Raw genomic sequence first — 24,998 nt, 5'->3', positions numbered from 1 at the left:
AAAAATATGGTCTTCACCATTTTTTTTACATGCTGAGCCAAAGAGTTACTCGTGGCACCCCTTCATATCTCAGATCTGTGTTCTACAATTCTCTCTCTTAGTTTCTTGGTTGATTTGCCAGTATAAAAGTTAGAACATATTTTACATGTTGCTAAGTAAATAATATTTATAGAGCTGCAGTTAGCATATTACTTGCATGTATATTTTCTACTAGTAACTGGCTGCATAAAATGCTTCTCGCTATTAATAATCTGACAAATTGAGCAATTATAACATGGAACTGTCCCTATCCTGATGGATATGGGTCATTTATTTTGGGAGAAGTCCTTATAACATAAGCGTTTCTTAAGACTCGCACAGTTTCTAAAAGTAAATTTAGGAGTGTTCTATGTATATTTAATTAGCTTGAGAAGTGACTGTAAAATACACCAATTATTCTGTATAAGGTTTTGTACTTCTCTGCTACACCTACTATATCTAGCAATAAAATATAATATATTAGTGTTTTTAGGATTAGGAGTATTAGAATAATTAGTGGTAAAGTATGGTCATGTTCTATCATTTCTATCACTAATGACCTAATTACAAATAACTTCCAAAAGATCTTCATCATAACCTTTGGCTTTAAATTCTTCTGTTGCGTCTTGCATCTGGGTAAGACAGCTATCACGATCAGTATTTAATTTGCTGACCCAGGACACAATTGCTTTAAAGACATGTTGGGCATGCATACTACTTCTATGAAGATATTTTTTCTTATGAGATGGTTTTTATACACACTAGTATGCAGTCCCAAATGGTCAGAATAAGGTTCAATGTCTAAAAAGTTAATTTTAGATTTAGAGTAAGTTAACTTAAATCTAAGAAAATCAGTGGTAGTGTCCAAAAAATCAACAAACTCTAATAGCTCAAATTCGCTGCTCACCCATGCAAGAAAAATGTCATCAATAAATCTCCTAAAAAAGGAAATTTTCGACATGTGACTACAATAGCTGTTGAAAATACACATATCCTCTCATTTTTTCAAAACCAAGTTGACATAGGTATTAGCAACGGGAGTACCCATTGCTATACCAGCCACTTGGTGATACAATTTATTATCAAATATAAAGGCATTATCATCTAATACCAATTGTAATAACTCACACACAGTTTCAACCTCTGTACCATTCATTCCACCTTGTTCAACCAAAAGTTCTCTAATAACACAAATTCTGTATTCACTAGGAATTGCAGTGAACAGTGAGGTTATATCTAATGTAGCAAATATACAATTATCGCTGTTATTATTGACATACCACATGCATAAGTGGGTCAAAGAATCCCCTATGTCTTTAATGAAACTTTTAACATACTTAAGATACCTGCTGAGTAGATCTTTTAAATATAGGGATACAGATTCAGTTATCCATCTCCTTTCTGATACTATAGGTCTCATCGGAAGACTATAGGGATACTTGTGTATCTTAGGTAGTCCATATAATCTTGGAGTAACAGGACAGGGGATGGTAAAATAATGAGAAAAATCTAGAGAAATATCATTGTTGATTTGTAGTTCATAAATCATCATATTAATACTCTTTATTATTTGGATATATCAACAGCTCTTATTTCCTTAAAAGCAAAAGTATCATTAAGAATGTCATTGACTGCCACAACATACTTGGATCGATCCATAACTACTATTGCTCCACCCTTATCGGCTTCATTTATGACAATATCATAATTATTTTCAAGTTTAAGTAGTGCTGGATGTTCATCTAATGTTAAATTATAAAACTTGTGAGAAGGAGTCTGCTCAAACACATCATGTATTTGCTTCTTCCAAATCTCACTAAATGCTGTTATGACAGGATGATTAGCTGGAATAAAGGTACTTGTTTTTTTTTTGTATTTCTTATTGACAAAACAGAAGCAGTATTGCCAAAATTAAGTTTTACGTTTAAATTGTGGTTAACAGTTTCAAATTAGTCAGTACATTTGTTAAAGTATCTGCTCTTGAAGGAATAAACTTCAACCTTTATTAAATAACAAGATATTTGCATCTGTGAGTTTGTAGGAAGATAAATTAACAACAGAATCAGTATTTAGCAGTCTTAGGAAGATAAATTAACAACAGAATCAGTATTTACTAGTCTTATCGTTTCGTTCGACTGCGAGTTTGCAAGCTGCCATGGCAGCTGGCTTCTTTATTCCTCAATTGTGACCCCCCCCTCTGGAACACCCTCTCTTCAGTAGAGTGACTTGTTCCAGTAATTTTGGACACACGATTGGTGGAGCCCTCTGAAAATCCACCAATCCATTAGCATTGGAAGCTGTTTCAGTAATATCCGTGGTAACCATTGAGGACGTAGATGGTACATTAGACTCACTGATAGTAGAAACAACAGAAACAGAATTTAAAGGTGTAATACATCTTCCATTCAGTGAACTCCCAGCAGTTGAATTATTTTCAGTCACAGAAATGGGTATAGAGATATCGTCCAGCTCATACTTAGAGCTGTGCTTATTATAAGAGCTATGCAATACATAATTCTTTTGCTTGTCATTCCTACTATTCTTAGGCCATGAAAAGGTATGGCCTGTTGGAAAGTCATTAATGTCTCTGTTTAGTTTATGCTGTTTCTGTAGTTGGAGCTTTGACTCATAAGCAGATAAATATTTCAACATAGATTCGTATTAAGACATACATTCAGTAAAACAAGGCAAATTAGATAGTTCACTCTCCATGCATATAATTTCAGTTTGTAGCTCCTGTTCCATTTTAATAAAATAGTCATTTATTAGGGACTTGTAATCAAGGCTTAACTTGATATTGAGTTCCTGCCATTTTTTCAAAAGGTCAGGATATGCATTTCTGAAAGAAGGCATTTTCAAAATGCGTAAGCATATGGAACTACTATTAGTTCTAAATACGCTGAGAAACTAAAGTGTTGTCACTGAAGATTTTTACATTTTTGTACCTTGTGCTCAAGAGCTGATGTTAAGTTGTCAATCTCGCCTTCATTCTTGCTGGATGGGTTCGGAGCCGATCCTCGGCTCCTTGCACCTGCTAAGCTCGAGAGCTAATTTTACCAGCTCGAGGCAACCCTATATCCCATGATGCAAGGCGGAGATTACTCAGATCTCTTTCCTTTCGCCTTAAGCTAATGAGGTGCCTTCTTTTACCAGCTCTTGGTAAGTGAACTTTTCAGAGACTTTTAGTCTACCCCCCTTTAATTTTATATATATATATTATATTTTTGTGAATTATCGACTCACCTTAGCCCTATTCCTGTCAGTGTTCCCTTCTTTTTGACTAAATATTCCCTTGTCCCTAGTCAGGCCTTAGGCCTTCCCCTCCCTAAATTTTTCCTGTCAGGGATTGTTTGTGTGTGACTGTGTGTTTTCCCTGGTTAATGTAATTTAATTTAATTAATTTAAATTAATTTGTTGGACTGAGTGTTTTTTGTGTGTGATTGTGTTACTGTTGTTCATCGACACAGTTATATCGAAGGACACTAAGGTCTCAGGCTTCAAGAAGTGTGACTCGTGCTGTCAGAAGATGTCTCTGACAGACAGTCACACTTCTTGTGTTTATTGCCTGGGACCTGCAGGACTCTTGTGCTATCTGTCATGCTTTCAGCCCAAGAGTCCTGCAGGAACGAAAAAATAAACTCATATTAAGGGGCTTATTAAAGCCTGAGAGCTCCCTGACTAAGTCGGTGCCGGGGAAGCTCTCGAAGCCTGTTAAGCCTTCGGCTCAAGCTTCCAAGCCATCGGCTTCAGGTCCTTCCTCACCAGGCTCGAGATCGGCTCCGGCCGGAGCCGATCTTTCCATGCCAGTCTCAGTATCGGCTCCATCCGGTGCCGATACTACCAGATCAGACACTCAGTGTCGGCTCCGGCTGGCTCCGATGGCTCCATTGATCTCAAAGAAGAGATCTCGATCCCCTTCAGTGAAATCCATACATTCGGCTCCGTGATCACCTTTGCTCTCGGAGCTGAGCCATCGGAGCCGATCTTCTCGGTCATCCAGGCTATCTGATCACGACCTTGAGAGAGTGGTGAGTAGACTATTAAAGTCTCAGGCATTGGCCCAAATACTCCATAGCCCATCTCAACAGACGGTAGCTATATCACATCCACTGAGCATTCCTCCTCCGACTCTCTTACAGAGTTCGAGCCGAGCCTCTCGAACCGGTACCGGACGAACGTACCCGTTGTGACTTGAGCCGATACCACCCCTTCGGCTCCGTCGTCCTCGGCTCGATTTCCTCCTTGAGACCTTCATTGGAGGGATCCGGGCGTCTAGTCTCTCGGCGGGGGCGAGTGGCATCGGACCCTTGTCCGACCCGTTCTCCCTCTCGGCGTTGGTGAGCTCGGCCCCGACATCTGCCTCGGAGCCTTCCCTCTCGGTGAGGCCTGGGGTTCCTGTCTCTTCGGAGCAGGAACTTTCTGGTCTCTCGAGGTGATGAGCCCTGGGCTTAGTCAACGGACAGTTCCATCAGCTCCTCCCACTACAGTGCCTGCTGATGTCTCTTCCCACTCTCTTGCTCCCGGACCCAGAGATCCAACGCCTCAGGTTTCCCCATTGGGAATATCTTCCTCTTCCGAGGCTTCTCCTGATCCGTCAGGGAACCCGCGTAAGAGGACATGTAAGAGGAAACATTTAGACTCCCCTGAGTCTACTACATCAGATACTGACTTGGATGAGCCGGAGGGATCCCCAAGGTCCTCCTCTGAGGATGTCTCATTTTCAGACATCCTTGAAATCCTGAAACAGAGGGGGAACTGGCCTTCCCTTAATCCCTCCGAGGATGAGGCAGTATACCTGGAGGCATTCGGATCTCGACCCTCCACCTCCTGGGTGTCTCCGCCTTTCGACCCTCTCATGGAGGTAGTGGCTCGGAAGGCGTGGATGGCTCAGATCGGTGGAACCTATCCCTAGGAGACCTTCAAAATTTATTACTGCCCCACAAGACAGACAATATTTGACAAAGGGTGTCCCAGTTGATGCCATGGTGGTGGCTGCTGCCACCAAGAAGGAATTAGCTGATCCTTCAGTACCTGTCCATCCTCCTAATAAAGATTCTAGGACTATGGACAGATTTTTCTTCAGCGACTTTTGCTATGAGATCGCTGAACTACTTATGCCACTTCACCCGCCTTCAAAGCGTTCTTAAAGAGTTGGGAGAAGTTTTACAGGATCCGTCAGCTGCTGGGTCTCAGGATAAGATTAGCTCACAGCTAGGAATCCTTAACTCCATTGCTAACTCCTCCATGCGGCTCATTTCTTATGCAGCCGATGGAGCAGTAGGACCCACAGGAGTGGCTTTAAGGCGTCAGTCCTGGATGCGGCTTTGTAATTTGCAGACCCCTTCAAGGCGTCTTTCACAAACTCCCCTTTGATGGCTCGACCTTGTTCGGTCCTCAAGTGAAAGACACTTTGACTAGATGCGAACAAGATGGCAAGACTCTTTCTGCTGTAGGAGTCCGTTTCTCCACCCCTTCTAGACCTTACCCCAAAGGACAGAAGGGAGGAAAATGTGGTTCCAAATCTCAAGGAGTCACGCCTGGCCTGAAGAAAGTCAGTTTACCCCCAGAGGCAGAGGGGTAACAATAATAGCCGCCCTAGGGGCAGAGGTGGTCCGCAGAATCAGGGTAGCAGAGAGCCTCTTTCTGACAAACCCTTCCAGCATCCCTGAGATGTTGCCCGATTGTCCGCCTTCGGAGGCAGTCGGGGGAAAACTATCGCTGTACCCAATAGCCTGGCTTTCCCTTTCTCAAGACAAATGGGTACAGTCAATTATATCTGAGGGTTACAAAATTCCCTTTATTCAAACCCCAATTCAACAAAAGGGAACCCTTCCAGGCGTTCCACCGGTCTAAGGAATTAGCAGTACTAGAAATATCAAAACTGCTAGTAAAAAGAGCCATCCAGCCAGTCCCAGCGGACCAAATAGGATCCGGAATCTACTCAAGGTTCTGGAGACCAATATTAGATCTCAGCAAACTCAACAAGTTTGTAAAGAAATCAAGATTCCGGATGGTCACGCTTCAGTCCATTCTGCCCTTTCTGGGCAAGGACAATTGGATGTGCTCGATAGATCTTCAGGATGCGTACTACCACATAAAAATTCACAGACGCTCCAGAAGATTTCTCCGCTTCCGGCTGGGGACCAGTCACTTCCAATTCAGAGCCCTGCCCTTTGGACTCACTACAGCCCCCAGAGTGTTCACCAAATGCATGGCAGTGGTTACGGCTCACCTGAGGCGTCAAGGATTCAGGTGTTTCCATATCTAGATGACTGGCTCCTCACTGCCACCACCAGGCATCAGCTTCTCCAAGCCAGAAATTACACCATTCACACTTGCAGAGGGCTAGGAATTTCTATAAATTTCAAAAAATCTGCTTTGTCGCCTTGTCAATATATTACTTTTATAGGCACAAGATTGGACACCGTACAACTTTCAGCAAGGTTGACAGACCAAAGGATCTTGGACATTCAAAGACACGTCCAAGTGATTCTATTCAGCAAAAAAATTCAGGCCAGATTTGCTCTGAAAGTACTGGGTCTTATGGCGGCTGCCATAACACTTCTTCCCCTCACCCGCTTTTACATACGGCTTCTACAATGGATGCTATTCACCCAATGGTCCTTTCAACAACTTCCCATGCGTCACGAGATAATAGTAACTCCAACTTGCAAAAGACATCTGACTTGGTGGATATCGTCCCCTCAAATCCATCAAGGCAGACCATTTGTTCCTCTTGCCCGGTTGCCACGGTTACATTGGGCGCCTCCTGATCGGGTGGGGGCATTATCAGGGCAGAATGGTCCATGGCACTTGGCAACCTTTCGAGTACCATCTGCACATAAATGTTCTGGAGATGAGAGCAGTGCTTTTAACGTTGCAAGCCCTCAACGACTCTCTTCCCCTGGGAACTATTGCAGTCCAAATGGACAATATGTCCGTAGTGTGGTATATAAACAAACAGGGCGGAACCAAGTCCTATCCACTGTGTCGAGAGGCTCTCAGACTTTGGCAATGGGCAATCTCCTCTCACCGGTTTCTGATAGCAATGCACATCCCCGGGAAATCCAACATCATAGCGGACAGATTGAGCAGAGCTATTCTCATGCCTCATGAGTGGTCTCTCAAACAGTCAGTGACGGAAGAGATTTTCCAGAAGTGGGGTCTTCCTTGCTGCGACCTTTTCGCTACACCTCAAAACAGCAAATGCCCAGACTTCTTCTCTCTCTTCCCCCTTCCAGGCCATCCCCCCAGAGATGCTCTAACCCAAGATTGGCCCCGGGGACTTCTTTATGCATTTCCATCTTTTCCGCTGATACCTCAGCTAATTCAGAAAGCAACCGCTTTGAGAGCCAAGTTGATTCTCATTGTCCCTTATTGGCCTCGACAGATATGGTTTCCGTTCCTACATCATTACCTCTTGGTACAGCCATGGCATCTGGACCCGGTTCCAGATCTTCTGACCCACCAGTCGGGTCAACTGCACCAATCCATACCCTCTCTCAACCTCACTGCTTGGTTGCTCCACTTCCATCCTTAGCCAGGCTTCCTATGATTTCTAATCCTGTACGGGATATCATAGTAGCTTCCCTAAAATCTTCTACCAGAAAGATTTACACTAGTAAATGGCGACGTTTCTCTTTCTGGGCAAAAGCTAGGAACATAGACCCCTATACTGCTCCAGTTCATTTGGTATTGGACTTCCTAGCTGACATTTTTCATTCAGGATCCTCTTCTTCCACAGTGAATGTTCAACTGGCAGCCATTTCAAATTTTCATATAGGCTTTTTGGACCACAACATTATGTCACATAAACTTTGCAAGGCATTCCTTCGAGGTATCTTTTTATTGAAACCTCCGATTAGAGACCCCCCACCACAGTGGGATCTAAATTTAATTTTAACATCCTTGATTCTTCCCCCGTTCGAACCTGCAGCTGCCTGTTCTTTGAAATTGCTTTCTTGGAAGACACTTTTTCTAGTTGCCATTACATCTGCCAGAAGGGTATCTGAGCTTCATGCTCTCTGTGTTCACCCTCCCTATCTAATATTCCACAAAGACAGGGTATCCCTAAGAACTAATCCATCTTTCTTACCAAAGGTGGCATCACAAACTAACCTAAATCAATCCATTGATCTTCCAGTATTTTTTTCGAACTATTCTGATAGAGCTGAACAAAAGTTACATTATCTCGATGTTCACCGTCAGCTCAGATATTATCTGGATAAGACAAAAATTTTTAGGAAATCTGATCAACTATTTCTATCCTATGCAGAGAACAGGAAAGGCCTTCTAGTTTCTAAGGTAACTTTATCTAGGTGGCTGTCTTCTGTGATCACTTACATTTATCAGCTCAGAGGCAAAGAGTTGGTTTCTAACCCAAAAGCCCATTCTACCAGAGCTCTAGCTACATCTACAGCTTTTCAAGCTAGACTTCCAATAGACACTATTTGTGCAGCAGCCACATGGGCCTCTCCTCATACCTTTGTTTCACATTACAAATTAGATTTGGTCTCCAGAGACAGAGCAAATTTTGGTTCCACCGTTCTCAAGAGTCTGTTCCATTGAGCCACCCAGGATAGAGGTGCTAGGGCGGTCCCATCCAGCAAGAATGGAGGCGAGATACACAACTTAAGATTTAGAAGTTATGTACCTACCATAACGTTCCATGTTGGTTGTCTTTCCGCCTTTTTTCTTGCGTCCCACCATTCCCTAGCCTGGTCAGACCGGGAAGATTATACATCTTCTATTAAGAGGTTATTACCTTTTTCTAGCTGTTCAACTCCTAGAGTCACTAGATTATGTTGATCCTTTCTAGAGGGTTATGATGTTATTTAGTATCCTTATTTTCTTCCTCCTCTTAAGTTGGAAGAAAGTACTGCTATTTCTTTAGCTGCCAAACGAGATCTGAGTAATCTCTGCCTTACATCATGGGATATAGGGTTGCCTCGAGCTGGTAAAATTAGCTCTCGAGCTTAGCAAGTGCCGAGGATCGGCTCCGAACCCATCCAGCAAGAAAGAAGGCGAGAGAAGACAACTAACATGGAACGTTATGGTAGGTACATAACTTCTAATTATTTTCCGCAGGATATCATTCATACCATTTTGAGCTGTCTCATTCAGACTTCCATTGATATTTAATTGTCCAAGTAGCAGATTAGAGCGAGTGAGGAGTAATTCACCGATCTTCTGTACAGGCTGTGTAACACCAAAGTTCACAAATACTTGACGCCCATGGACCGTAATCCAAAAAAACATAATAATGCAAGCAATAACAGAACGTGGTGAAGCAGAACAGGGTACAGGTAGGTAAAAAGGAAAAAAACGAACCACTGCAACATCAAACTAATTTAATAAGAAGTAAACGAAGCAATGCACTGCACTGTCAGATTTAGAGCATGATGCGCTGTCTCATTCTGTAAATCCTGCTGTGGAACTCCAGTCTGGTTGCTTATTTGTAGTGTCATAAAATTAATGTAGTCTGTTCCTTTCAGTCTCTTTGATACAGTGGAAAATCTTGGGTTTTCTCTTTGTTGCCTGTCTTCTAACTGTACTATTTTTGAAACACCTTTTCTTAAGGAGTGTCATGTTCAGCCAGCCTTTTCTTCATTTCATCCCAATTTTTGCAATTGTTATCAGTTTATCTGAATAGCTGGTAAAAGCTTCTTCTACTTTTCTAGCCTCTTAATTTCATTTTATATATTCATTCAATGTTTTACATATTTTAATCTTTTCTGAATGCATTTGATTCATTTTCCCCCATAAATTAATGAAAGCCATCTTCTATACCAAAGTTGAAACTTCAACTGCTTTCTGCTGAGCAAACTGCAAGATTCTTTGCAGAGTTTTTTCTTATTTTGTCCAAATCGTCTTTTTTTACTGACATCCTTACTAGCCAGTAACTGAATTTTACCTGAGTTTAAGCTTTTACTAGCTTTGTTTCACAGTTTCTTTTTTCTCACTGGGAAAGTTGTAATCAAACTGTTGATCATTGTGCAAACACCTTTATGATTAGATACCCTTTGTCTATTCTGGGTGATATGAAAAGTGAATATCAGACATGCCTGATTCAAACAGTAAATCTTTAGTTTTTTTTCCTCTGCTCATTTCTTCTACTGAAGTTGCCAGACACTCTTAATACAGTTATGATGCTGCAGATGTATCCTTTTCTAAAGCTGCTACAGCTGGGTCTGTTTTAAGGAGGTACTCTTGGCTAAGGTTGCAGTCTTTTCTTGAAGATGTCAGTCTACATTATTGGATGCCCCTCTAAAATGGGGAATCTCTTGAATCCTGCAGCCAGTGAAATCTTCAAAAATCTGCATGAAAGAGGTAAAATTATGCAGGATTGAGGGTCATATTTTTTTATCTGTCCCAAATTCTGAGAGAAATTATCTATCCAAGGCAGGACTGTTTTTCAAAAAGAGCAGAAATGTCAGCAAAAGTGGAAAATAATGGTCCCTTTCCTGGCAGATCAGCAAGTTTGCGACTGCCTCTGCCCTCCCCCACTTACATCTTAGCCTTTTCTTTTTTATTCTCTCAAGGAAGCTTTCTCACTCTGTTCCAGTGTGGCGACTTATATCTTCACATCAATGTGCTCTCAACATCATCAAGAAGGCTTCTCCCTTCAAACATTTCTAGTATACAAGTGCACCCAAACCAAGAAAACCTGTTTTAACCCATTTTGCAGGATTTGTTCCATCAGTGAATTACTAGTCTCCCTCAACCAGCAGAAAAAAAGGGTTTTAACTAAGACTCTTTCTGATGCCAAGAAACGGAGGCTCAGTCTGGATTTAACAGTCTTTAATACCTTCTTAATTGTGCCAAAATTCAAGATGCTGTTTCTGCAAACAGCTCTACCAGTAATCCTTTATGCTTTCCTTCATTTCCCTGGACCTCAAGGATGCCTATCTTCATGTTACCATTCATCCAGATCACCAGGAACCCTTTCTTTTTTTTATTTTCCTCTTTCTTGGCCAAAATGAATCTGCTACACTACCACCCCCCCCCCCTGCTGTCATGTCTTTGTTTCCTTCCTTCCTTTTTTTGCCCCTTTTCTCTCAGTCTTGGGAAAGAGAGCCCTAAGGATTTTTGCACCTAAATGTCCTTTGTATGTTGAAACATAATATTGTGATTGGATTGTGAGTTGTGGTAATACTGGACAGAAGTATGGTATCATTGGCAGGATACTTCCTGTATGTAAGTAATATGTCAACATTTGTGTATTTGGACCTCTACTGTTACAGTAAGTTCTTCTACAGCTGTACTTTCTTTTTCCCTGCTGAGTAAAAAAAAATTTTAAACTTATATTTATTCCATGTTTGGCCTTTTGTAGATCCTTGTAATATCACCAAGTGCAGTATAAGGAGTACAGTGCAACTTTAGCTTGAGGCATGAATAGTAAGTTATTGGTGTTATTTCACTCGTTGAACTTGTAAGCATTTAACTGTTACAGAGTAATGATAATAGCAATTAGAAAAAAGATCAAAGGCCTTCAGGTTTTATATTGTTTTATATTTGTAATTTAAGACTGCATGTTCACAAGCTGTATTTGGCATGGATTTTCCATTGTTAACTTTGCTTGCTTGTTTAATAATCAGGTGGATGGACTAGTTCAGGAAACCCTTTCTAGCAATGATCAATCCATAGTCATAACACCATTTTAACTTGTGCAGTGAGATTCAATGGTAACAAATATGAACTTCAGAGATAATTTTAGGTTGCAGAAGATTTCAAAAATGACATATAAGGTAACTAACTCACTGCATCAAACAAGATGTGGTAACACAGGGATTTATACAAGCAGAAACATTTTTATCAAATATTCTTAAATTAAGCATTTTAGGACAGACATAAGACTATTTACTGATGTAATATTAAGAATTCTTGATTAATAATTCTTACTTTCTTTGACAGGCTTGGGAGATCCAGCATGCTTTTATGTCAGTTTAATTTTTATTTTAAATGGCTGCATGATGTCACTGTTCTTCATCTTTGGAACATACTTAAGGTAAGGTGGTTAAATTAATACAGGTTTGCCTTTAAACTGTAGAATTTTTGCTAAGATAGGTTTTTGTTCAAGTGTATAGGTCCTTTTTTTCAGTGTGGTATATTTTATGTGTTTCTTTCAAAAGGATTCTTGCAGCAGCATTATAGTAGCTTCTGCTTACAAGCAGTATATGTTATTCAGCCAATATTCTTCAGTCAGTCAGTGGTCCTCTGTAAGATAATGCCATTTGCCTTGTGTTACCCCCTCCTTTAACCTTTTATGTCTTTTAGAAAAGTATTGTTTTACAATTCCATCTTCAGGTTATCCAACTGATTTGAAATGGTTGACTGTGTTTTGTGTTTCATAATTTGAGAAAATAGTTCTGTTAATATTTGTGAAATTGTTGGATAGTAATGTCACCCTTACTTAATTTAATGAACAGGTGTGCCCAAAGCAAACCAATAGTCCCTGAAGACTTCCTTTCACAACAGCCTTCTTTGCTTAGAAGGTCTGTATTATACTAATAATTACGAGTCTTGTGCTACAACTTAAATTTACTAAGATCTTTCCATGCAAAAGCGAAAATCGTGAGTCTTAGGAAAAAGAAACTAAGAAATGAAGGAGGAATAAAGAAACATTTTTTATTCAAAAAACTTTAGGAGGGAGTTTTATATATTGCTGTCTAGTGCTTTGAGTTTTTGCCTTTTGCATATAGGTTCATAGGTAGGTACTAGGCTATTAGCCCTAGGGCCTCTATAAGCCTAGCCAAAAAGGTTCTCTGGCTTTCACCACCCAAGAAAATTATTTTCCTGTGCCCCTGTCGAGCAGAGCCACAGAAGTGATCCCTGGGGTGAATTTCCTATTTCCCATCCAATCATCAAGATTTTTCTTGAAGAGTGCTAATGAGGAGCTCTATTTGACATAGAGAGGTAGTCTGTTCCAGAGTATGGGAAGTCTCTGGGACAGGAATCTATCCCTCCAGCATGTTCTGTTTAGTGTGGTGACAAGGTTTAGGTCCCTAGAGCATGTAGCTCAGAGGGATTGGGATTTCTTTAAGTGGAGCATGTTCAACTGCTCTGGGTTTGACATGGCTTTGTATGTTAGGCAGAGATCGCCTCTGAGTAGGTGATATGCGATGGAGTAAAGCTGGAGTTTTTTGAGACAGTCTGCGTAGGGCATCTTTTTGAGGCCAGTAATCCTCTTTGTGAGGTATTTCTGTGGCTTTTTCAGTTGTTGTAGATGTCTTGTGAAGTACATACCAAAAGGGGCGTTGTACTCAATAATGGGTCTAATGAGTGCTGGTTAGAGGGGAATAATGACCTCTTTTTTTGTGGATGAGAAACCTTTTGTGATGAGGTGAGCCACGTAGAAGGATTTCCTGACCACTGTGGCGATGTGATTATCAAAGGAGAGACTACTGTCCACCTGTGTCCCATGGTCTCTTATCACACTTTCGGCGGTAAGTAGACTGCCACTTATGTGGTAGTTCATGGGTACAGAGTTTTAAACCAAAGGGGATGACAATACACTTTTTGGCACTGAGCTTCAGGCCATGGCTTTGACACCAGGCATCAGTCTCAGTGAGGCCCTTTTGTAGTATGTCCACATCGTTAGGAGTTTCGATTATGGCTCCTAGTTTGCAGTCATCTGCAAACTTTGTTAGCCAAAGACCTTCTGTGTTAGCCTGTACTTCAGAGAAGTAGATACCAAACAGGAGAGGACCCAGGACTGAACCCTGTGGTACTCCACTTGTCACTGGTCTGAAGTCGGATTTGGAGTCTGCTACTTTCACAGTGTGGGTTCTGTCTGTGAGCCAGTTGGCAACCCATCTTGTGACATAGGGATTTATACCTAGTGTAGTGAGCTTATCTATAATTCCAGAGTGGGGGATGGTGTTGAAAGCCTTGGCGAGATCTAGATAAGCTGTGTGAACCACCTTACCCTCATCTATGGCTTTAGTGACTGTTTCAAAGAAGTCAATCAGGTTTATGAGACATGATCTGCCTTTTACAAACCCGAACTGGGTAGGGTCTAGAGTTTGGAGATTACCAATGTCTTTGTTTATGAGTTCCATGATGATACGTTCCATGGCCTTGCAGACCAGGCTCGTCAGGCTAATGGGGCGGTAGTTCTCGGGGTCCGTCATGGCTCCCCCTTTGCAGGGTCAGTATTTTTACACAAAGCAGTTAATTAACATTTATCCATTTAACCACATGGAAACCTTTTAATAGTTAAAAATGTATTTCCATTTTAACTCTGTTATGTCATCCTTTAGGGAGTATTGTGCCAAATTTCATTATACTGTTTATGTTCTTCATAATGATTACTACTGCTGTAGCCTAAGCTATTTGGGGGTTATATCCTGCTAAGGATATAACAGCTTGCCAGCTTCCAGAGGTTTCAGGACACCTTCCACATGTCCAGTTAGTCACATTGAGCTGAGCTGACTAAAAGTCAGGTGTGGCAGCCAAGTGCTTCAGAGCTTTCCTGAAGCAGAAGCTAGCACTCGTATGTCAGCTTTCGAAGATTGATAGTTGGCTAATGCTGTGCCACTGCTGGACAGATGAGTTCCCTTCAGGGAAAGAACCTTCCACTTAACTTTTTATGTCATAAAATACTTCTTTTGTAAAACTTAATTGAGCTAAGAGAAAGAGGTTTTAATGACTGCTATGTGACATTTGAACACTTTTAAACGTAAACATTACTTTTTTATTTTTGTGGTAAAAAGTTGTTACAACTAACTTTAAAATTTTTCTTTTGTGGTAAAGGTTGTGATCCAATGTTGTCTTTTCCACCACCTCAACAGGTGGGTGTATTGGATCCACATGGATATGAGGCCTGCAACTCCTCCCACCTTCGTAATACATCACCGCACTAACAGCCCCCAGATTTTGTTTGCCAAGCTGCAGGACAGATGTGGTTACCAAGGCTCAACTATTTAGTTTCAAATAAGTGATATTTTTCTCATTCTTTTCAGGGTCACAACACTTAAGTCTTGTGGCTAAAGTTTTGATATTATATAGGTTTTTCCTCCCTCTCTCCTGTGTTGGAGAGAATTGTCTCCTTTGTGGTTATGTGTTGCTTGTGAGTTTTTCTTGTTCGGAAGTTTTCTAACTTTACAGAAAAACAAAATTCTTTCTGAGCTCTTTCTGTATTTGTTGTTGTTGTCCTGTTTGATCCTATTGAGTCATTATTTCTGCTCTTACTTCCTTCTTCAGTGTAGTTTTAAGATGGCTGACAAGGCTTTGGGTTCAAGATGTGCGTGGCCATTGTCCTCAAAATCTTGCCACAGGATCCACATGAAAAATGTGTGTATTGCATGGGGTCTGCACACAGACAAATTATGTGAAATATTTTCTTTCTTTGGACCTTGCACCCTTTCACACTACCAATCCAAGCTTGCATTGATGGGTCTTTTCTCTGCCCAAGCAGGAGACCCTGATGCTTTCAGTGCACAGTCCCCTGTTGCTAACAAGTCATCTGACAATTCTTAGAGGGATAAACTGAGAGAAAAAGCGAAGGATATGGATCCCTCTAAAGATAGATGCAGAGAGTCTAGGAAAAGGTCCCTGGACCCTTCTGCAGCTCAAAGTCCCTGCTCCGAAGGTCCTGTGACCCTCTTGTCCGGCACTCCCTTCCTCAACCCTGGGGTCAGATCAGGCTCCTGTCCAACCTCCAGTTAGTTCTTGTCTGTTGGAGTCAGTGTGTTCACTGGAGCTGTATTCCTCTCAGATCTGGTCCTCAACTCTTTCCTCAAGAAAGACATGGGGTAGGTCCTCCAGACTGCCCTCAGTAGCTTCTACTTTCAGGTTTGTACATTCTTCAAGGGTCCTGATTGAGGCCAATATGGGTAGCATGATGAGGACCTCCTTAAAGTTCCAGATATACCTTTGGGGTTCTTCCCACTCCATCTACCTGGGTGGTGGTAGACCTGTCCCAACTACCCCCAATCATTGTTCCTCTTTCTCCGATCTGAATTTCATATTAGGTGATTTTTGAATCTGAATGTATCCCATGTGGTCTCCCTGCCAGAGTAGATTAACTGGTTATCATTGATTCTGACAATCTCCTTGACCTGCACGACTGTGGCAGATTTGGGTGGGTACTGAAGTTTGGAGGTCATTATCAGTATCAGGGTTCAGGGTCAACTCTGATGCTGTTAGAGCCTTCCCTGCCTCTTAGGGCCTTGGCCCTCAATAGCTTGATACCAGTTTCTGCCTTGCATCCTAGCTGGGCAGCATCTTGGGATGAGGTTCTTTCAGGTTCTTGGACCAGAGGATATTCTCCTTAATAACCTGCTTCAACTTTGGTATTTGAGACTTTTGAATAGATCCTCTCCCATTAGAGAGAGGGGCTGACTCATACATTTTCAGATCCACCCAGAACCCCTGTCTTATTATCATCTTCATTTATTTGTGGGATAGCAAACACCAACTAGCCTTGAGCATACCCAGGTTCAGGGTTCCCTTACAGCTTCTGATTCTCCCCAGCAATAATCCCAGTAGAGGATCATAGGAAGCACAGATGTAAAAGGAGGCATTTGGATTCCCCAAAGGACTCCCTAAATCTCCTCCGGAAGATGTCACTTTTGGAGAGCTCTTGGAATTGCTTAGGCAGAAGAGAGGTTGGTCCATGGATCCTCCTTCCCAGGAGGAGTCGGTGTTTCTTGAGGCATTTAGTGCAAGCCCATCTACATCCTGGGTGGTACTCCTGGTGGACAGCTTGGCTGAGTTGGTGTCCCAGTGGGCTTGGAAGGAGCCAGACATGGTGAATCCAGTCCGTCATAAGCCAGATAAGATCTTAAGCTTTCCTAGAGACAGAGGACTCTGAAGTGTCATAATACTTCAACATAATGAAACAAGGAGAGGAAAATATGAAGGTGTTACTGCTAAATGCTAGGAGCCTGAAGAAGAAACTCCACTCCCTACAAGCCCTTCTCACCCTGAAAGACATGGAAATCTGTGTAATGACTGAGAAATAATTTAAAATAGCAGAGAGCACTCAGGCTGTGCAGGGCTATAATGCCTTCCACACATTTATACCAGTTAAAAAAGGTGGAGCTGTATCAGTTTACATTCATAAGAGATTCATATCACAGCTGGTAAAGCAGCATGATGCACAAGAGCCCAGTACCATATATCAGCTAGCTATAGAAGTCCCTCTGTGACAATAGAAAGCCACAGTGCCTACCTACAGGAGCTAGAATTACTCACTATTAAACCCAATACCGTTTTTCTAGGTGATCTAAACTGTCCAACTATAGCCTGGGAAATCTACACCACTGTTAGTGCATAAGCACAGCGATTCTTGGACTTTGTCAGTACAAATGCCATGGAACAACTAGAGTACCCACTAGGGGGAATAACATCCTGGATCTTGTCCTTAGTAATACGGGAACATCTTGCACCATCCCTTGCATATCTTCATCACTTGTTAGGTCTGACCATAAAGTAGTCTCCTTTGAAATAAAACTGAAGCCGGAGATCCCTTCCACCCAATATCCCTTTAGAAATGTCTTTAAGACAAACTGCCTACTTCTAAGTGATAAATTGAGAAGCTTCAAATCCCCACCAAACCCAGATAACTCCAGTAAATATGCAGAAATGTACACTGCCACACTATACAAGCAAGTAAACAGCTGCATAGATGCAGTAGTACCCCACAGGAACAAGTGCAGGGCAAACCCCAGAAACAAACTCACATGTAGAACCATAATATCAACAAGCTTTTTGAAAAATGGAAAAGAACTTTCACCAAAAGTAAGATGAGTAATTTCCAGAAAGTTAGTGCCCTTGTCACAGAAATAAACAAACAACTCGGAGCTTAATAAAATCCACCAAAGCCAAGTTCGAGGCAAACATAGCTACTTGAGTCATAGACAGTCACAAGGAATTTTTTTAGTTATGCTCATAATCTCAAAAGCACAATGCAGTAATGCACTGAGCTGATTGTGAACGATGTTGCCTTCCCAGAGACTGATGCTATATCTAACCTACTGGCCGATAACTTAGACTCTAAATCTGATGTTCTCATTTTCATTCATTCCTCAACTGTTGAGTTTGGATCCGATTCGGCTGCTTTTTCCAGCTTGTGGAATACCGAATCTCTCAAGCTCCTCCTTTACCCATAATACATTAGTTCCCTACTATACCTCAGATCTTGTTTGTCGCCTTCATATACAGACGTCTTTGCTGTTAGCTCTCAAGCTATAGCTTTTTTCTTGTGAGTAAAAGTAGATTTTATATATTTAACCTTTTTTTCTTTATTGAATCTTAACCTGTCTTGCCTTTCCTACACTTTTTAGAGTATTTTATGAATACCATAGTTGGTGTTTTCAATTTCTGTTTCTTTTCCCTTTCTACCTTTGAAATAGTCCCTTTTCTAATTATCTAGAAAAAAAAACTTTTCTTATACTATCCTTTTATTGTTAGTGTCTATAGATATGGCTGAGAAACCCTCGGGTTTTAAAAAAAATGTAAGGCCTGTGGTCATAAGATACCATTATCGGATGCATAAGATATGTGTATGTATTGTTTAGGCTCGGCCCATTTGGATTCTGCATGTGATTCATGTAAGGCCATTAATCCTAGTACCCTTACTGACCACAGAAATTAATTTTGTGAGGATTACTACCTTAAACATCCTCTGATACAGCATCTGGGGTTGAAACCCCTAAGAAGTTTGATATAAAAAAAAAAAAAAGAGGCCAAAAGTGTCCATCGGACCCTTCAGGTTATTCTGTGCCGAGCTCACAACAGCCTCTAAAAATATTAAAACTGTTGATTCTGATCCCTTCCGATCCAAAGATGAAATCCTGCGGTCTGACTACTTTAGATCCAAAAACTTTGACATCAGCTTCCACCCCCTCAGATCCGAAAAAGCATAAGGATAAGTCATCTCACATCTGGTCACCTTCAACTGTGGTTCTGATATCTTCCTGTCTCCCATCTCTTTTCCTGGAAAGATGTCACCTTTCTAGGACTTTGTCTGTTGCTTCCTCTTTTTATTCCTGTAGAACTCTGACTGCAGCAGATGTGGATGAGATGATGAGGAAATTTCTCTTGACACAAATTCAAATGGGGGTTCTCCCGGCTCCTACCCCATCAAGTCCGGAGAACTTCATCAGTTCGATCTGAGAATCCTGGACCCATCTATATCAAATTCAAAGATGTTTGTGTCTTCTACGCTAATACTGTCTCTGACTGGACCAGTTCTGAGTGTGTCGGAATTGGATGACACTCGGAGTTGTAGCATCAAAGCCAGATCCGAGGTGCTGGAATCAACTCTGAGGATATCGGAGCTGTCTCTGCCCCTCACAGCGTGGGGACAGCTCGGCTGTGACCCCTGCCTTGAGTACTTTGCCTTTGGGTTGGAAGGAGCCAATGGTCCAGAAGTGTGTCTTCTTAGAACCCTTGGCATCTTTTTGTCTGAGGCATTCTGCATTTGAGGTAGTATTGAGAGTTTTCTCTACTGCAAGAGAAAGGTCGCATCCATCCTCCACAGATCCTACTTCCCAGATTCTGTTGTCTTTCTGTCTTGAGCCTGAACTTCCTGCTCCACAGGGATATCCAATCTAAAGTCTCCAGGATACCCAGCAGAGTATATTCATATATTCCGATACTTTCACTGAACATCCCACTGAAAAAGTCCTCTTTGAAAAGAAAGCAAAATGAGGCGCCTAGACTGTCATCAAGAGTCTGCCACAGAGGATACTGATTTTGATGAGGGAGAAGGCTCCCCAAGATCAACACCTGATGATGTCTCCTTTGGAGACATTCTAGAGATCCTTAAGCAAAGGGGTGGCTGGTCTACTGACAACCCTTCCCAAGAGAAATCAGTATTCTGGGAAGCCTTTGGATCTGACCCATCTGCATCTTGGGTGACTCCACTCACAGCTGAGCTCATTGATTTGATCTGTCGATGGGTATGAACCTGATTCTGTTCAGCCAGTTCCAAAGAGACCAAACAGGATCCTGGCAGCACCCAAGGATAGGGAATTTTGGACTAAAGGAGTACCAATTAATGCCATGGTCAAAGCAGCAGCTACAAAAAGGAACTTGCAGAAAATTGTTCCTCTGTTCATCCACCAGACAAGGAGTCTAGGGCGTTGAACAGATTCAGGAAGTGTGTATATGCTTTGACAACATTCACACTTCAGTTGTTGAACTATTTGGCACACTTCACCAGACTCCAGAGGGATTTTATTAAAGAACTCCCTCTCTGTGACCATTACTTCTGAGCTGGTTAGCTCAATTGCCTTGCAGTTGGCTACCCTACAATCTATTTCAAATTCGTCCATGGGGCTCATGTCACATGCAGCTGAAGTGCCTCAAGGGGGTCAGGTTCAGGCATTTCCATTAGGAGGTGTGACGATAGGAGGTACTGTCAGCCATGCCAGGAGAAGTGGGGCAGTGGCTGTATGACTTGTGCCAGCACAGCTATCTGGAATTTTGTAAATAATTATATGCCATTTGTATATCAAACTGAATTGTACAGTTTGCTTGTGCTAAAAATCTACTTGTGAGGTTTCCTTGTGTTAAAATGTATTAACAGTGTGCCCTACTGGAATGAAAAGAAATGTACTTGTATTACTGTAACTGAATTGAATGTATATATGTTAATAGAGGATACTGGGACAGCAAAGGTTAACCATCTAGCTTACTTTAAGAAAAATAATGGAAATGGAGATGAGCTGTTAAACCATTAAAACAGCACCCCACAGTGCTGAATTGGACAGGAGATGGGTGGCCTGGAAGAAGCCTTTGTTCATTAGCTCAATAAAAAGAGGGGAAGCCCCAGGCAATGCCATAAACATTTAGATGTGTATTGTAGCTGTTTGTGCTAAATTCCTGTCTCAACTTCAGTGGGGGATACTGTGAGAACCTAGAGTGATGTGACCAGATGAGGTCATTCTGCAGGCCATCTTGAATGCTATTTTTTACAAGGAGTAACCTCTAAGTATTGAGTTCTGTTTTGAGGAACCTGAGTAGAAAGACTAATCATGTATTTCATTGTGCCTTGCACTGTCAAGTAAGTTATTAGGGAATAATAATTCTCCTAGATTCATCCAGGAATATAGTGAAGTTAGTTTAGAGATTGTTATTCTTTATTTGTATGTGTCTGTCCATCAGTGTTATTTTCAATAGTTCCTGTGGTTTGAACTCTGTGGTTTAATGTAAATATATATTTTGTATTTTCTTGTTTTTTTTATTATTTATTATTAAATATATTTCAACTGTTCATTGTGGCTGGTCCTTTTTAGAAGATATTTAAGCTTTGAGAGTATTTGCACATATTTATTTGGTAATAACTCTGGCCACTTCTGAAAGCCTTACTGTTTGCTCAACATTACCATTTGTATTAATATTAACTTCACTCAGCATATTTGGATACCATTGTAAGTGCCTTATAGTAACTGACTGGTGGCAGTGAATCTACCTTATTGTCTGGGCAAAGTTGTTGGTAGATCGGGTAATCTGTGCCAGGCTTTCCCGTGTGTGTGTGTGTGTGTGTGTGTGTGTGTGTGTGTGTGTGTGTGTCTTGCTTGACAGTAAGCACTGGTTTCACTGTGCCAGGGAGAAGCCTTATTGGGGAACTGGGGAGAGAGAGACATCCAGATGCTGGGCTGAGCGTGTGCTCTTAAGGGAAATTGTGTTTGATGCAGAGAGGTCTGCATCTGGAAATACTGAGTGTATCTATTTGTATTCCAAGTGCAAGTCCCTCTCCAATCTCAGTGGTGAGGATTCAGGTTCCTTGATTACTGGCACAGCTTGGGGACCTCACATATTAGTAGGCAGTGGACCTACATGATTTTGCGGAGCTCTTCAAGTCCTCCTTTGTCAATGCTCCCTTTGACAAAACTTCTTTGGCTGGCCCAAGATTAAAGAGACACTATCCAAGTATGAGCAGGAAGGAAAAACCCTGTCTGCTGTGGGTGCTCATTTTTCGACTCTTCAAAGGACTTTTTCTAGGAATCAGTGAGGTGGTCGAAAAATGTGGTTAAAAAAGTCTTAGGGTCCCTTTCAAGATCCACATGGGGATAGTTCCCTCAGGGGCAGAGATGGAAACTCTAACAGAAGATGCCACCCACGTGGAAGAGGAAGCCCACAAAATCAAGGATCTAGAGATACCTTCTCTGACATATCCTACCAGTTCTCCTGAAAGGAGGCCCAATTATCCACCTCTGGAGGCAGTAGGGGGTCATTTATCCTTTCACAAGAAAACCTGGCTAGAGATTACAAAAGACGTATGGGTGCAGGGGATTATTTCCAGAGGTTATACAGTATCCTTTATCCTACCCCGTCCCTTAACAATAAACAAAATTCCCAATGTTCCACCCAGTCAGAGAAAAGTAGCAGCACTGGAAATAAAAAAAGCTGCTAGAAAAAGAGTCATACAAGAGGTCCCCCAGACCAGACAGAGTCTGGAACCTACACAAGATTCTTTTTAGTGCCAAAGAAAACAAGGGACTGGAGACCAATTTTAGATCTCAGAAGTCTGAACAAGTCAGTTCAGTGCACAAAGTACCATATGGTCCCGGTTCAGTCCATTGTGCTCTTTCTGCACAAGGATGACTGGTTGGGGTCAGTAGATCTTCAGGATGAATACTATCATGTAAAAATGAACAAATAGCCTAGGCATACAGTCCATTATATAGAACAATTGGAATGTTTTGCAAGGAAATAGGGATTTGTATAAAGTTTTAGGAACTATGCCTAAGTTTGTTTATAAAAATAATATTAAAATAAAAACTATATTATAAAAAGATAGTACAAAAATAATACTGTCTAGTTCCTTTACTGAGAAATCTAAGGGGATGTTTAAATGTGAGGAATGCAGTATTTGCCATTATATTTCAGAAGGGCTTTATGTGCTTCTCAATAGTCCATCATTTACTTTGACAGTACTAGATAGATTTAATTGCAAGACTGGGGGGTGATTTATATTAGTTCATGTTCTGGTTGTACTGCTTTTTATATAGGTATGACCACTAGGACAGTTTATGAAAGAATTAGAGAACATTTATACAGTATAAAAAAGAAAGATACTAAAAATGCACTTTTTAAGCATACTTTAGTGTGTGAAAAATATAAGAAGTTCATATTTTATTTTGTAACAAGGATGTGCTCATTTTATGGGAGGTGATTTTAAGAATTATTTGGAAGAGAAAGAGGCCTTATGGCAGTTAAAATTAGGTGCATATAGGTCTTCTGGACTCAGTGACATAATAAATATTAAGTTTTTTTTTTTAAAAAGCAGGAAGTTGCATATATGTAAAAATTAGTTTTAACATTTATATTATATGTATGTTGTTTTTGTATACATTTTATGAGTTTATGAAGAAAGAGTATACCATTTGGTGTTAATTAGTTCAATTATATGATTGGTTGATTGTTTTTATAAATTGGAGGAAGCTATTGGGCGTTTTTTTTCTGATGAAGTCAAGAGATGAAAGCAGTGAATAAAGGTTTGTGTACGCCAGTTACTGTGGTTTGCTTGCTTGTTGGCTGAATATGTGATTTTTGTAGTCTTGTTTCTGTTGCCACTGTCAGATTTTGTGGTGATTTTTTTAATTGTGGTTGGTTTCTACCGTTTCTGGAGGCCGAAGCAGCAAGAGATGCCCTATTGGATGTTTCTATACATCCTACACCAGTAACAATGGATTTCAGTTTGTTGCAAATTTTATTGGACACTATGAGAGATATACAGAAGTCCCTTAATACATTGGTTCACAAAAATACCAGATCATGTGTCAGAAAAATATTCTAGTGCCGAAGATCATATGACCATTATTAAGTCCCATAGTTCTGTTGTTCATTTTCTACAAAATAAAGAATATAGAGATGTTACCTCTGTATTAAATATGAGGTATGATACGTTTCAAAATTTTGAGAGAACAGTTGGCATTCCCAGTAATAAAGGTAAATTAAAAGAATTGTGTGTTGAGTTGGGAAAATTGTTGAGAAAGTATAGAACTTTGGACTTAGAAAATAAATATTTTGAACACTACATCAAATTAAAGATAGTACCTAAGGGACTCTGTTATTTTAAATGTTCCAATGAGGTCAAGGCATCAGAGCCATTTTTTACAACTTTGACTGAGTTTTTTTCATAATGCTGGTGTTGATTTTTTAAGATTATTAGTCAAAAATAATTTAATTACAGTGAAGGTAGTTAAGGAGGACATAATTAAAATTGATCAACTCATTCACACTGAATTTTTAAAGAAACCAGAGTTTAAAGTTGAATATGACTTTGTTTTAGAACAGTTGGAACGGTTTGAGAATTTAATAACCGCTTGCAAAAATGAAAAGCTACAAGGAGATATTCTTGCTTATGAAAATCATATGGCATATTGTACATTTGATCCTGTATTTAGAAATATGCATAAAAATCATCTTGAGAAGATCAACTCTAACTTTAAGAAATGGCTGATTTCCCATGCAGCTGAAGTAAAAGAATCCTCGAGGAGGAAGGATCGGCACATTGTCACTGAGATTTCAAAAGGCAGTAGTGGGGAAGTCACAGTTAATGAATGCCACAAGAACATGGATTTTGAAGAGCTTCCATTATAGTTTCTACCTGGTAAAGGATTGTTGATGTCTAACACTGGAGCCAGACCAAAAACTTTTTTTTTTTTTTTACAAAATAACGGGGAAAAAATTACAGGGGACCAGAGCGATAAGAACAAGGAGGTGAACGAGATCCAACTAGTTGATGGACAATTAAGACAGGTATAACTTCAATATTTACAATTTGTCAAGTTTTCTTTTGAATCAGACTCATGAAAAAGTTTTAAAGTTAGGTTTGAACTTTGTTCCTGCTAGAAGAGGGGATATTTCTAGGACTTTATTAGATGTGAAACAATACACACGTAACTTGAATTTGAATTGTTTTGAAAGATATAAATTTGCCAGATTCGGTGTTTGTTAAACCTTCTGCTTATAATCTGATGTTAAATTATACTGTAAAAGTTTTTGAAGCCATGTGTGAG

The 24,998-nt window shown here is 40.7% G+C and overlaps 1 protein-coding gene across 1 annotated transcript in view; it reads left to right on the top strand.

The window, feature by feature from the left end:
• Positions 1–24,998, top strand: part of DPY19L1 (dpy-19 like C-mannosyltransferase 1) — a 2,139,210-nt gene that overhangs the window by 704,318 nt on the left and 1,409,894 nt on the right. The window contains exon 6 of the mRNA XM_044065091.1: positions 11,932–12,025. Within this exon, the coding sequence (XP_043921026.1) occupies positions 11,932–12,025 (94 nt within the window). The remainder of the gene's footprint in view (positions 1–11,931; positions 12,026–24,998) is intronic.

The sequence above is a fragment of the Protopterus annectens genome, chromosome 3.part0 (assembly GCF_019279795.1).
Source record: "Protopterus annectens isolate FY-2018-M chromosome 3.part0, PAN1.0, whole genome shotgun sequence".
Lineage (NCBI taxonomy): Eukaryota > Metazoa > Chordata > Ceratodontiformes > Protopteridae > Protopterus > Protopterus annectens.
This window is presented reverse-complemented; position numbering and strand designations above follow the sequence as displayed.